General features: G+C 29.9%; 3 protein-coding genes across 6 annotated transcripts; 2 read left to right on the top strand and 1 right to left on the bottom strand.

Moving 5' to 3' along the window:
• The first annotated feature begins 911 nt into the window (after window positions 1–911).
• Window positions 912–3,968, top strand: LOC119613156. 2 transcript variants are annotated; one of them, XM_037969100.1, is made up of 5 exons: window positions 912–942; window positions 1,699–2,004; window positions 3,357–3,427; window positions 3,488–3,644; window positions 3,713–3,968. In XM_037969100.1, the coding sequence occupies exons 2-5, from the start codon at window positions 1,947–1,949 to the stop codon at window positions 3,829–3,831; spliced, it is 405 nt and encodes a 134-aa protein (XP_037825028.1). In that variant the 5' UTR covers window positions 912–942; window positions 1,699–1,946; the 3' UTR covers window positions 3,832–3,968. The 2 variants fall into 2 exon arrangements, with proteins under 2 accessions (XP_037825028.1, XP_037825029.1); XM_037969101.1 differs by lacking the exon at window positions 912–942 and adding an exon at window positions 947–1,082.
• A 1,561-nt stretch (window positions 3,969–5,529) lies between these two features.
• LOC119613144 lies at window positions 5,530–6,811 on the top strand. The gene is made up of 4 exons (XM_037969089.1): window positions 5,530–6,139; window positions 6,249–6,319; window positions 6,382–6,517; window positions 6,586–6,811. The coding sequence occupies exons 1-4, from the start codon at window positions 6,010–6,012 to the stop codon at window positions 6,708–6,710; spliced, it is 462 nt and encodes a 153-aa protein (XP_037825017.1). The 5' UTR covers window positions 5,530–6,009; the 3' UTR covers window positions 6,711–6,811.
• Window positions 6,812–8,966: 2,155 nt separating this feature from the next.
• Window positions 8,967–10,090, bottom strand: LOC119613146. Of its 3 annotated transcripts, none has more exons than XM_037969092.1 (5): window positions 9,990–10,090; window positions 9,683–9,923; window positions 9,488–9,555; window positions 9,266–9,428; window positions 8,967–9,208 (listed from the first exon to the last, which is right to left on the bottom strand). In XM_037969092.1, exons 2-5 carry the CDS (start codon window positions 9,837–9,839, stop codon window positions 9,105–9,107), a joined length of 492 nt encoding a protein of 163 aa, XP_037825020.1. In that variant the 5' UTR covers window positions 9,840–9,923; window positions 9,990–10,090; the 3' UTR covers window positions 8,967–9,104. The 3 variants fall into 3 exon arrangements, with proteins under 3 accessions (XP_037825020.1, XP_037825021.1, XP_037825019.1); XM_037969093.1 differs by having other exon boundaries at window positions 9,683–9,715; window positions 9,800–10,049; XM_037969091.1 differs by having other exon boundaries at window positions 9,683–10,049.
• Window positions 10,091–12,272: the final 2,182 nt, after the last annotated feature.

The raw sequence follows: 12,272 nt of genomic DNA, 5'->3' as shown, positions 1-12,272 counted from the left end.
CTAGACTATAGACTAGACTATAGACTAGACTATAGACTAGACTATAGACTAGACTATAGACTAGACTATAGACTAGACTATAGACTAGACTATAGACTAGACTATAGACTAGACTATAGACTAGACTATAGACTAGACTATAGACTAGACTATAGACTAGACTATAGACTAGACTATAGACTAGACTATAGACTAGACTATATACTAGACTATAGACTAGACTATAGACTAGACTATATACTAGACTATAGACTAGACTATAGACTAGACTATAGACTAGACTATAGACTAGACTATAGACTAGACTATAGACTAGACTATAGACTAGACTATAGACTAGACTATAGACTAGACTATAGACTAGACTACTAGACTAGACTACTAGACTAGACTATAGACTAGACTATAGACTAAACTATAGACTAGACTATAGACTAGACTATAGACTAGACTATAGACTAGACTATAGACTTGACTATAGACTAGACTATAGACTAGACTATAGACTAGAATATAGACTAGACTATAGACTAGACTGTAGACTAAACTATAAACTATAGACTAGACTATAGACAAAAAGTACTAAAAAAGTTATTATAGTTCTGATACACATTTTAGTTTCATTCACCATGAAATTCTCATGGAACAGATACTCAACCAAAAAACTCAAATAGAAAAAACTCAAAGAATTTAACAGGTTGTGGTTATTTGGAATGTAGTATATTTTACTCAGCTATTCTCATAATTTATGTTTTGATAACATTTTATGTTTACAGTGTGTGCGTGTCTCCGTCCCCACTGGGGATTCTAAGTTTTTTTTTTTTTTCATACAACTGTGGTGAAGCTCTCTGATTTCTAATAGAGAGTAATTTTGCTAAAAATTATACTTTCTACATTTTTTTTTTGACTTTAGTAAACATTTGCCATTTGGTCTGGTCGGTGGTATAAATTTGTTCATTGTTGTTAATAAATTTTAAAACAATACGTATTTTGCGTTAAGCCAAAAACCAAAACCTTAAACCACTATATTTGGCTGCTTATTAAAATGTCCGACCATTTAAAAACATGCACTAACTACTTGGGTATGAAAGATATTTTTCGGTGTGTGTTCAAAGGGTCTCCGACCTAGGCATAGTGAATTAAAGTTATTTTTTTTACTTATCTGAAAAGTTTTTGGAGTTTGAAAACTAATTCTTGAAATCTTTTGGTGGAGCATCAGAAGCTTCTCCTCAATATACCCAGGAAAGCAATTAATAAAATCTTTTATACATTGTGTACCAGTCGCCAAGATGATCTTTTGTAAAAACCACGATGCGTCATCGTTCGATATATTCGCATTCGAATAAAAATATGAAAAAAATGTGTGCTAAAAGCAGCTCTTTTTAACCTAAATACTGATTATTTTTTTAGATGTATATGTATGTTCACACTTATCAAATATTTGAGTAAATCTAACGTTTGCCATAATTTCTGTAGATTTAATTAAGAAATTTTGCGATAATTGCAATTAATAACGAACCATATTACAAAGAAATTTTGAGGCAAATCTATATTAATTAAACAATTTCGTTCAATATTCGATTAGTGTGAACATAGTATTTACGCATCTTACTCTCTCTCTCTCTCTCTCTCTGTATCTCTGTTTTTAATCACAAATATATTGCATATTTCAATGAAATTTTCAATTTCAATCAATAGTCGGCATTCAGCATTTCATTAACGAACACTTATCTCTACATATATTTTAAAAGGTTTCCTTTTGTTTTGCGTTGAATTTTTTAATTTAAAAGTAAAATATATAAATAAATTTAAGAATTTTCAAATAAATATTCTAAAACTGTATAAAATATGAAGTGGTGTTGTAGTCGTTATACTTCGGGTATCGTCATTGGTTCCATTTATATTGTGGGCAGCATAATTTCTTAATTTTTGCATGTATTGCCTATATGGAATATGAGGAAATTGTTGACGATGATCAACGTCGGGAAAAGTTAAAATCTGAAGGTAAGTAAGGCTCTAAATCTCAAAAATCTGGTGGTATTCTAGACGGATATAAGGTCTATAGTTAAAGACAGCTTAGAAACTGATGCAGCTAGTAGAAGACCTATTGCAAATATATGTATGTCAATTGCACTGACCGAACTTAGTCCCAAAAAGAGAATATTAGTTAGTTCAAACTTCATCACGTTAAACTGACAAGTCTCCATAATATCTATTATCGTCCTGCATAAACTAATAACGGAACTAATTTTGTCCCTCTAGGGAGTTTTTCTTAATTGCTTCTATTAAAAGTTTAATTAATAATTTGTTACTTAGATTTCTTATTATTGAAATTTGTTTTCGAAAATGTAATTATTTATTATTTATTGATTATATTAAGGGGTCACAAGAAAGGTCTAAGCTATAAAATCATTTGGAATTTTAAAAATTTTGATAAAGCTTGTTTGTCTTTTTTTTATATTGTTTACATTTTGAAGAACTCAAGACTTCAATACCCTAGACCTTGGTGATAAGGAAAGAATTTAATAATCCTGTTAGATATTGATTTTGAATTTGAGAGGCTTTAATATGGGCCCTGAATCCATTTATAGCTTAAATACATTTTCTAAACAGCCACTATATTCTAAGGATCCATATAAGTAGTAAAAATTATAAAGAACTGAAATACAATTAAAAACAACTCAACATGATATTATTGTCTCAGGAGCAATGATCGCTAATATCTCTAGGGATCAATCATTGGAGTATTCTAGTCCATAAACTAGTCCCCAAATGAATCACTAGTCTATTCTATAGACTAGTCAACAGTCTACTCAATAGATAGGTTCATAGAAGAGTCTATGAACTATTTCATAGACTTATGTAAATATTACTCAGTAGTCTAGTCCATAGTCCATAGGTCAATCAATGGTTCGTTGACTAATAGAATAAGTAATAGCCCAATCAATAGTCTAGTTCATAGCAGTAGTGTAGTCCATAAACTAGACTGTAGACTAGTCTCTTAACTAATCAATAGAGTAGCCTACATTCTACTTAATAGTCCAGTCCATGGAATAGTCTATGAACTATATCATAGACGAATGCATATATTACTCAATAGAGTAACTAGTCCATAGTTTAGTCAGTATATTTGTTCACAGGTTAGCCATAGGTTGACTAATAGACTAGGTAATAAAATATGTAGTTAATATCCGAGACCATAGTCTAGTTCATAGATTAGTCAATCAATAGAATGAACTTCCGATATGTATAGTAATATGGGATTATAGAAAATCTAAAAATAAACCTCTAAAAAATTGTTGCTGGTAAAAATTCTGAAGCTTTCAACAATAAACGACTTTTTAAATCTTCCACAGCTATCACCACAATGATTATATGTTGCACAGCAGCTTTAATATCGGCTCTATTTATAGTGGCCATTGCTAAGGTTAGTTCAAAATTTGCAGTTATCCGGCTCCGTAACCTAATATTTTCTACATATTTACAGAGATTCCAATACTTAATACTTCCCTGGCTAATACTGGGCATCTTTTGTTTCTATGAAACTTGTGTAACCATGTACTGGTGGTTTATTGGTGCTGCAATGGGTGGTGCTTCTGGCATAACATTTTTAGTACTTCTTCTAATTGCTGTACTGGCATTTGGTATGTGTAATGTTGGATGAACTTTTTTACTAGATATATTATTTTTGTTTTAATATTTCTTTCCTTAGGTTTACAAATTGCCATTTTCGGCTTTAGTTGTTCTTTATTCAAGCAAATACATCAGGAAAATAAGGATAATGCTGTACTTCAATTATCCGATCCTTTAGCAGATAGATCTTTTATTTGAATTGCTGAGAAAAATGGCATTTTAACATTCATATATTTGTTTATTTATTTCGATTCTATATATAAAGTATTTTATGACTTATTTATACTTATTTATACCAAATTATATTAAATAATTTTCTAATTTTAAATTTTTAATTAATTTGACTATTGTCAGTATTAGTACGATTATGACCTAGGCAACTTTTTGTTTAATTCCAAGGTGACGGATCGAACTTAGAGCTTGCTACACCATTCTGAACAGGGCCCAAATTATGGCATACGATATCGATCGAAATCCCCATTTAGATTCTATTAAGATTCGATCGATATCGTATGCCGTAATTTGGGCCCAGATTTAAAACTATTTTAGTTTCCTCAATAGAAGAAGAATTTTTTCCCGCAGATGAAGAAGTGAGAGTAGTTAGTTAGTTGTGTAGTTAGTTAGTTAGTAGTTAGTTAGTTAGTTAGTTAGTTAGTGTAGTTAGTTAGTTTAGTTAGTTAGTTAGTTAGTTAGTTAGTTAGTTAGTTAGTTGTTAGTTAGTTAGTTAGTTAGTTAGTTAGTTAGTTAGTTAGTTAGTTAGTTAGTTAGTTAGTAGTTAGTTAGTTAGTTCGTTAGTTAGTTAGTTAGTTAGTTAGTTAGTTAGTTAGTTAGTTAGTTAGTTAGTTAGTTAGTTAGTTAGTTAGTTAGTTAGTTAGTTAGTTAGTTAGTTAGTTAGTTAGTTAGTAGTTAGTTAGTTAGTTAGTTAGTTAGTTAGTTAGTTAGTTAGTTAGTTAGTTAGTTAGTAGTTAGTTAGTTAGTTAGTTAGTTAGTTAGTAGTTAGTTAGTTAGTTAGTTAGTTAGTTAGTTAGTTAGTTAGTTAGTTAGTTAGTTAGTTAGTTAGTTAGTTAGTAGTTAGTTAGTAGTTAGTTAGTTAGTTAGTTAGTTAGTTGTTAGTTAGTTAGTTAGTTAGTTAGTTAGTTAGTAGTAGTTAGTTAGTTAGTAGTTAGTTAGTTAGTTAGTTAGTTAGTTAGTTAGTAGTTAGTAGTTAGTAGTAGTTAGTTAGTTAGTTAGTTAGTAGTTAGTTAGTTAGTAGTAGTTAGTTAGTTAGTTAGTTAGTTAGTTAGTTAGTTAGTTAGTTAGTTAGTAGTTAGTTAGTTAGTTAGTTAGTTAGGTTAGTTAGTTAGTTAGTTAGTTAGTTAGTTAGTTAGTTAGTTAGTTAGTTAGTTAGTTAGTTAGTTAGTTAGTTAGTTAGTTAGTTAGTAGTTAGTTAGTTAGTAGTTAGTTAGTTAGTTAGTTAGTTAGTTAGTTAGTTAGTTAGTTAGTTAGTTAGTTAGTAGTTAGTTAGTTAGTTAGTAGTTAGTTAGTTAGTTAGTTAGTTAGTTAGTTAGTTAGTTAGTGTAGTTAGTTAGTTAGTTAGTTAGTTAGTTAGTAGTTAGTTAGTTAGTTAGTTAGTTAGTTAGTTAGTTAGTTAGTTAGTTAGTTAGTTAGTTAGTTAGTTAGTTAGTTAGTTAGTTAGTTAGTTAGTTAGTTAGTTAGTTAGTTAGTTAGTTAGTTAGTTAGTTAGTTAGTTAGTTAGTTAGTTAGTTAGTTAGTTAGTTAGTTAGTTAGTTAGTTAGTTAGTTAGTTAGTTAGTTAGTTAGTTAGTTAGTTAGTTAGTTAGTTAGTTAGTTAGTTAGTTAGTTAGTTAGTTAGTTAGTTAGTTAGTTAGTTAGTTAGTTAGTTAGTTAGTTAGTTAGTTAGTTAGTTAGTTAGTTAGTTAGTTAGTTAGTTAGTTAGTTAGTTAGTAGTTAGTTAGTTAGTTAGTTATTTGCATATGATGTAGTGTACAACAAATTCTCGAAAAACTCACTCAATTAGCAAGGGAGCGGAATAACGATATACATCTCTTGACATTCATACAATATTTTGCTGGGATGCAATGGCGCCAGCTCGTAGCGCATTCAAATGTTGGTTTTTAAAATGCGCTATATTCTCTCTTTTTACAGCCATATGTTTATAATTTTTATAGTTTTTTTTTTAATAAAATTTCAAATTCAGTCAATAGTTTTAGCAGTTCAAAAACATTGTTGCACCTATCTACTTCAAACTATTTGTTTTAATTTGCGTTTTATTTTAAAAGATAACTTAAAGAAAAATCTAAATATTTGCAATATTTGGACAAATTTCTGTAAATAAACTAAAGCAAAAATACTTATATGTATATGCATATACTTAAAGATGTGGTGTTGTAGTCGGAATACCACTGGCATTATCATTGGATCGATTTACATTGCAGCCTGTATAATCTATTTGATTTTCAATAGTATGGAATATGATAAAACTTTTATTGAATTTTTGAAATCGGAAGGTAAGTTAGAAAAGGATAGTTACATTTCGACTACACAAAATAATTCTCTTAACATTTCAAAACCCTATTTTCTAATAATAAGTATGTATGTAAACAAAATCTTCAACAGCTATAAAATCAATCATAACATGTTCGGTGATTATTTTAATATCAGCTTTATATATAGTGGCCATTGTTAAGGTAAGATAACACTTCTAGCACAAACTTTTGCATTCGTAGTACATTAATTCAAATATTTACAGAGATATCAGTACTTGATAATACCGTGGCTTATACTTGGCATCTTTATTTTCTTCATCACCTGTATTAACGTCTACTTTTTGCATTTTGATTTTAGTTTTGATTCGTTTTTTCTATTAATAATACTGTTGATATTTGGTATAAAACGAATTTTCCTTTTTTTAAGTTCGTTTTTTTTATATAAATTTCCCATTTCTTTTAAACAGGTATACAAATTGCAATTTTCGTCTTTAGTGTTTCATTGTTTAAGGAAATACATGAAGAAAATAATATAGAAACGAATCAGACGAATGAATCCATGGATCGAATGGCAGACAAAGATTTGCTTTGACTATATATTCCACAGATAAAGATTAAATTTTAATCGCTGGACTAATTTTACATTTTCTTAAATTTAATATAAATTAAATATAAAAAAACATATTTATATAAAATTAATAAAAATAAAATATAAAAAAAATTATTGATTTGATTACGAAATAGGGATTTGTAAAAACTTGAAACCAATTTGACGGACTTTAAAGTCTTTTTAGCTGCTGTAACTGAATCTAATATCTATTTTTCTAGTTCAGTTCTAGATCAGTTTGTAGTTCAGTTCTAGTTCAGTTCTAGTTCAGTTCTAGTTCAGTTCTAGTTCAGTTCTAGTTCAATTCTAGTTCAATTCTAGTTCAGTTCTAGTTCAGTTCTAGTTCAGTTCTAGTTCAGTTCTAGTTCTAGTTCAGTTCTAGTTCAGTTCTAGTTCAGTTCTAGTTCAGTTCTAGTTCAGTTCTAGTTCAGTTCTAGTTCAGTTCTAGTTCAGTTCTAGTTCAGTTCTAGTTCAGTTCTAGTTCAGTTCTAGTTCAGTTCTAGTTCAGTTCTAGTTCAGTTCTAGTTCAGTTCTAGTTCAGTTCTAGTTCAGTTCTAGTTCAGTCTAGTTCAGTTCTAGTTCAGTTCTAGTTCAGTTCTAGTTCAGTTCTAGTTCAGTTCTAGTTCAGTAGTTCAGTAGTTCAGTTCTAGTTCAGTTCTAGTTCAGTTCTAGTTCAGTTCTAGTTCAGTTCTAGTTCAGTTCTAGTTCAGTTCTAGTTCAGTTCTAGTTCAGTTCTAGTTCAGTTCTAGTTCAGTTCTAGTTCAGTTCTAGTTCAGTTCTAGTTCAGTTCTAGTTCAGTTCTAGTTCAGTTCTAGTTCAGTTCTAGTTCAGTTCTAGTTCAGTTCTAGTTCAGTCTAGTTCAGTTCTAGTTCAGTTCTAGTTCAGTTCTAGTTCAGTTCTAGTTCAGTTCTAGTTCAGTTCTAGTTCAGTTCTAGTTCAGTTCTAGTTCAGTTCTAGTTCAGTTCTAGTTCAGTTCTAGTTCAGTTCTAGTTCAGTTCTAGTTCAGTTCTAGTTCAGTTCTAGTTCAGTTCTAGTTCAGTTCTAGTTCAGTTCTAGTTCAGTTCTAGTTCAGTTCTAGTTCAGTTCTATTCTAGTTCAGTTCTAGTTCAGTTCTAGTTCAGTTCTAGTTCAGTTCTAGTTCAGTTCTAGTTCAGTTCTAGTTCAGTTCTAGTTCAGTTCTAGTTCAGTTCTAGTTCAGTTTAGTTCAGTTCTAGTTCAATTCTAGTTCAGTTTTAGTTCAGTTCTAGTTCAATTCTAGTTCAGTTCCAGTTCAGTTCTAGTTCAGTTCCAGTTCAGTTCCAGTTCAGTAGTTCAGTTCTAGTTCAGTTCTAGTTCAGTTCTAGTTCAGTTAGTTCAGTTCTAGTTCAGTTCTAGTTCAGTACTAGTTCAGTTCTAGTTCAGTTCTAGTTCAGTTCTAGTTTAGTTCTAGTTCAGTTCTAGTTCAGTTTAGTTAGTTCAGTTCTAGTTCAGTTCTAGTTCAGTTCTAGTTCAGTTCTAGTTCAGTTCTAGTTCAGTTCTAGTTCAGTTCTAGTTCAGTTCTAGTTCAGTTCTAGTTCAGTTCTAGTTCAGTTTTCAGTTTAGTTTAGTTCAGTTCTAGTTCAGTTCTAGTTCAGTTCTAGTTCAGTTCTAGTTCAGTTCTAGTTCAGTTCTAGTTAGTTTTAGTTCAGTTCTAGTTCAGTTCTAGTTCAGTTCTAGTTCAGTTCTAGTTCAGTTCTAGTTCAGTTCTAGTTCAGTTCTAGTTCAGTTCTAGTTCAGTTCTAGTTCAGTTCTAGTTCAGTTCTAGTTCAGTTCTAGTTCAGTTCTAGTTCAGTTCTAGTTCAGTTCTAGTTCAGTTCTAGTTCAGTTCTAGTTCAGTTCTAGTTCAGTTCTAGTTCAGTTCTAGTTCAGTTCTAGTTCAGTTCTAGTTCAGTTCTAGTTCAGTTCTAGTTCAGTTCTAGTTCAGTTCTAGTTCAGTTCTAGTTCAGTTCTAGTTCATTTCTAGTTCAGTTCAGATAACTCTAAATCGGCTTCTTTGTCTATATATATATGCTTTATGGACACGCAGAATCAAATTATAGAAAATGCAAACGGCACCTATGTTGTAGTAGGTGGTTCAAAAACCCCGAATTTTAAGTTGTATGAGTCTTGTAATAAATGAACGTTATATGTATTTATAAAGTATACTTGTTATAAACTTTTGTTTATAATTTTACTTCATTAGTTATGATTATGAATCACATCACATTAATATTTTATTTGTTTTTATTCATAATTGTTGTGAATTCAAAATTGTATTATTTAAGTGAAAAACATTGTTATCAAGAGATCAAAATTTATAGCTAAATTAACATAAGTTCAGTTGCGAGCTATGCCTTTACAAATATTCCTAAATCGTCAAAACTACTTTGGCATTGGAAGTTTATGCGCTGCAAATTTTTCCACATTATGATGACGTATTTGACTATATAATATGTAACTGGTCCAAAATACAGCCATTTGTATACCTAAGGAGACATAAAACTAAAAATTTATATTTTGTATAATTTAGCCCATTAACCTACCAATTACCCACAAACATATAATGTATAATATTGTCGTGGATATATTAACATCGGAAGCATTATATCGTTCGGCTTTTAAGCATGACATAAATAACAATTTACTGCTGTAGTAGAAATCGAAAATGTAGGGTAGCAGACCGGGAAGCATAAAGGTGTGATATTTCTATAAAAAAATTTAACTAGAAAACTGATTAGCGTGATTTTTTTAACATTCAAACTCACCTTTTTTATGGCCACTATATAGAGACCCGATATTAAGGCCGAAATCAAACATAGACCTGTTTCGATAGCTATAAATGATGTTTTAAAAATTATATTTATATTATTTAACATTTTTAATAAACTACTATTGTTAAATATTGGACCACATTTTTATATCAAAATATAGGATATCATTCTGAAAATTATATCACTCACTTGCCAATATAAATCTTCTTCTATGCTTTAAATCTTCATTTCCATTGATCAATAGATAAACATTATAAATCAATATTATTACATTGATCGTAATATATATGACTCCAATAATAATACCCGATTTATAATGACTACAGCAATAAGGCCTCAACAGCATTATAAAACTTTTAATTACTCCTTTTTTATATAATACATGAATTTTTTAAAGTATAATAGACTTTATTGAGTTGAAGACTAAGAACTGTTTTATAAAAAAATATATATATAATTTCTTGTTTAAATCGATTAAGAATTTGCTAAGGACAACCTATTTCTATTTCTTCATGCGAACTATTTCTTCATGCGAACTGATTAATATTAATTACGGTTAGTCAGACACTCTAGTAAATGCATACTTGATTAATAAAGTGATATTCAGAATATCGAGGCGCACGATTCGTACTGACATGACCACAATATTAAACAGAAGAAAATAATCTCTCTCAAGATATTTGTAGCCAACTTTGATAAAAGCGATGACAGAGAAACAGCTTCAGCGTTTCACTGTCCCTTAAATGTGTGTGTCCGCTAAGAATTCGTAGCATCATACTTAACTCTGACTATTTCATTCTGTTTTGTTAAAAGAAAAAAGAGGCCCACCTAATGTTTATAGCTGATACAGTCACAAATTCTTGCCGAGATAAATTTAATGTTAGAATGTTTTCACAACAAAGAAATACAATTGATACCGCACAATATAAAAACAAATCGGTACTCTCTTATAAAAGAGACCTACATATTTTCTACATAATTTTTTACAATTGACCCTCTTGAGTTCTTCTTTATACCCTACACAACTTTAGTGGGGAGGGTATATTGGGTTTGTACTGATGTTTGTAACATACAAATATATTCGTCCTATACCCACCTTAAAGTATACCAATCGGCTTAGAATCGTTTTCTGAGTCGATTTAGCTATGTCCGTCTGTCCGTCTGGCCATGTGAACCTTGTGCGCAAGGTACAGGTCGCAATTTTCAAGATTTTCTGACCCAAGGACGAAGCTTATAGAAAATGATTAAAATCGGTCCATTATTTCACCTAGACCTCATACAGCAGAACCCCCCGAAAAGGGCTTCTGAGATCATAATTATGTTAAATATACCTGTATATCGATAAAAAGCGGCACAAATAAGTTTTATACAAGCTTTGATGACCTTGCCAAATTTCATAAAGATCGGGCCATCCATAAATTGCTGAAATGTTAGTTAGTTAGTTAGTTAGTTAGTTAGTTAGATAGTTAGTTAGTTAGTTAGTTAGTTAGTTAGTTAGTTAGTTAGTCAGTTAGTTAGTTAGTTAGTTAGTTAGTTAGTTAGTTAGTTAGTTAGTTAGTTAGTTAGTTAGTTAGTTAGTAGTTAGTAGTTAGTTAGTTAGTTAGTTAGTTAGTTAGTTAGTTAGTTAGTTAGTTAGTTAGTTAGTTAGTTAGTTAGTTAGTTAGTTAGTTAGTTAGTTAGTTAGTTAGTTAGTTAGTTAGTTAGTTAGTTAGTTAGTTAGTTAGTTAGTAGTTAGTTAGTTAGTTAGTTAGTTAGTTAGTTAGTTAGTTAGTAGTTAGTTTAGTTAGTTAGTTAGTTAGTTAGTTAGTTAGTTAGTTAGTTAGTTAGTTAGTTAGTTTAGTTAGTTAGTTAGTTAGTTAGTTAGTTAGTTAGTTAGTAGTTGTAGTTAGTAGTTAGTTAGTTAGTTAGTTAGTTAGTAGTTAGTTAGTTAGTTAGTTAGTTAGTTAGTTAGTTAGTTAGTTAGTTAGTTAGTAGTTAGTTAGTTAGTTAGTAGTTAGTTAGTTAGTTAGTTAGTTAGTTAGTTAGTTAGTTAGTTAGTTAGGTAGTTAGTTAGTTAGTTAGTAGTTAGTAGTTAGTAGTCGTTAGTTAGTTAGTTAGTTAGTAGTTAGTTAGTTTAGTAGTTAGTTAGTAGTGTTAGTTAGTTAGTTAGTTAGTTAGTTAGTTAGTTAGTTAGTTAGTTAGTTAGTTAGTTAGTTAGTTAGTTAGTTAGTTAGTTAGTTAGTTAGTTAGTAGTTAGTTAGTTAGTTAGTTAGTAGTTAGTTAGTTAGTTAGTAGTTAGTTAGTTAGTAGTTAGTTAGTTAGTTAGTTAGTTAGTAGTTAGTTAGTTAGTTAGTTAGTTAGTAGTTAGTTAGTTAGTAGTTAGTTAGTTAGTTAGTTAGTTAGTTAGTTAGTTAGTTAGTAGTTAGTTAGTTAGTTAGTTAGTTAGTTAGTTAGTAGTTAGTTAGTTAGTTAGTTAGTTAGTTAGTTAGTTAGTAGTTAGTTAGTTAGTTAGTTAGTTAGTTAGTAGTTAGTTAGTTAGTTAGTTAGTTAGTTAGTTAGTTAGTTAGTTAGTTGGTTATAATTGTTTGTTGTTGTAAGCAACAGTAATAACACCCTTCGCAAATGGTGTAGGGTAAATACCAATTCTAACAGCAATATTGAAATAATATGACAAGATTTGTGATACTAACACTCACTTCATTCTCACTATTTCGTTCACTCAATGACAAAGTTTCTCTCTTCCCTGTTTTCTATTAATGAAGAATAAATAAACAAAAAAACTGTCAAAACAGTTGACAGA

This window comes from Lucilia sericata, unplaced genomic scaffold (genome assembly GCF_015586225.1).
Source record: "Lucilia sericata isolate MDLA Ls3-8-SP2 unplaced genomic scaffold, ASM1558622v1 Contig001986F_arrow, whole genome shotgun sequence".
Taxonomy (NCBI): domain Eukaryota; kingdom Metazoa; phylum Arthropoda; class Insecta; order Diptera; family Calliphoridae; genus Lucilia; species Lucilia sericata.
Note: the sequence above shows the minus strand (reverse complement) of the source record. Positions and strands in the feature narration are given on the sequence as shown.

Coding starts and splice junctions, on each gene's coding strand:
- LOC119613156 (XM_037969100.1), top strand. CDS start 1,947: ATGGAATATGAGGAAATTGTTGACGATGATCAACGTCGGGAAAAGTTA. Junction 2,005..3,356: donor GGAAAAGTTAAAATCTGAAG/GTAAGTAAGGCT, acceptor AATCTTCCACAG/CTATCACCACAATGATTATA. Junction 3,428..3,487: donor TTATAGTGGCCATTGCTAAG/GTTAGTTCAAAA, acceptor ACATATTTACAG/AGATTCCAATACTTAATACT.
- LOC119613146 (XM_037969092.1), bottom strand. CDS start 9,839: ATGCTGTTGAGGCCTTATTGCTGTAGTCATTATAAATCGGGTATTATT. Junction 9,429..9,487: donor ATATAGTGGCCATAAAAAAG/GTGAGTTTGAAT, acceptor ATTTTTTTATAG/AAATATCACACCTTTATGCT. Junction 9,209..9,265: donor TATATGTTTGTGGGTAATTG/GTAGGTTAATGG, acceptor ATGTCTCCTTAG/GTATACAAATGGCTGTATTT.
- LOC119613144 (XM_037969089.1), top strand. CDS start 6,010: ATGTGGTGTTGTAGTCGGAATACCACTGGCATTATCATTGGATCGATT. Junction 6,140..6,248: donor TGAATTTTTGAAATCGGAAG/GTAAGTTAGAAA, acceptor AATCTTCAACAG/CTATAAAATCAATCATAACA. Junction 6,518..6,585: donor AATAATACTGTTGATATTTG/GTATAAAACGAA, acceptor TCTTTTAAACAG/GTATACAAATTGCAATTTTC.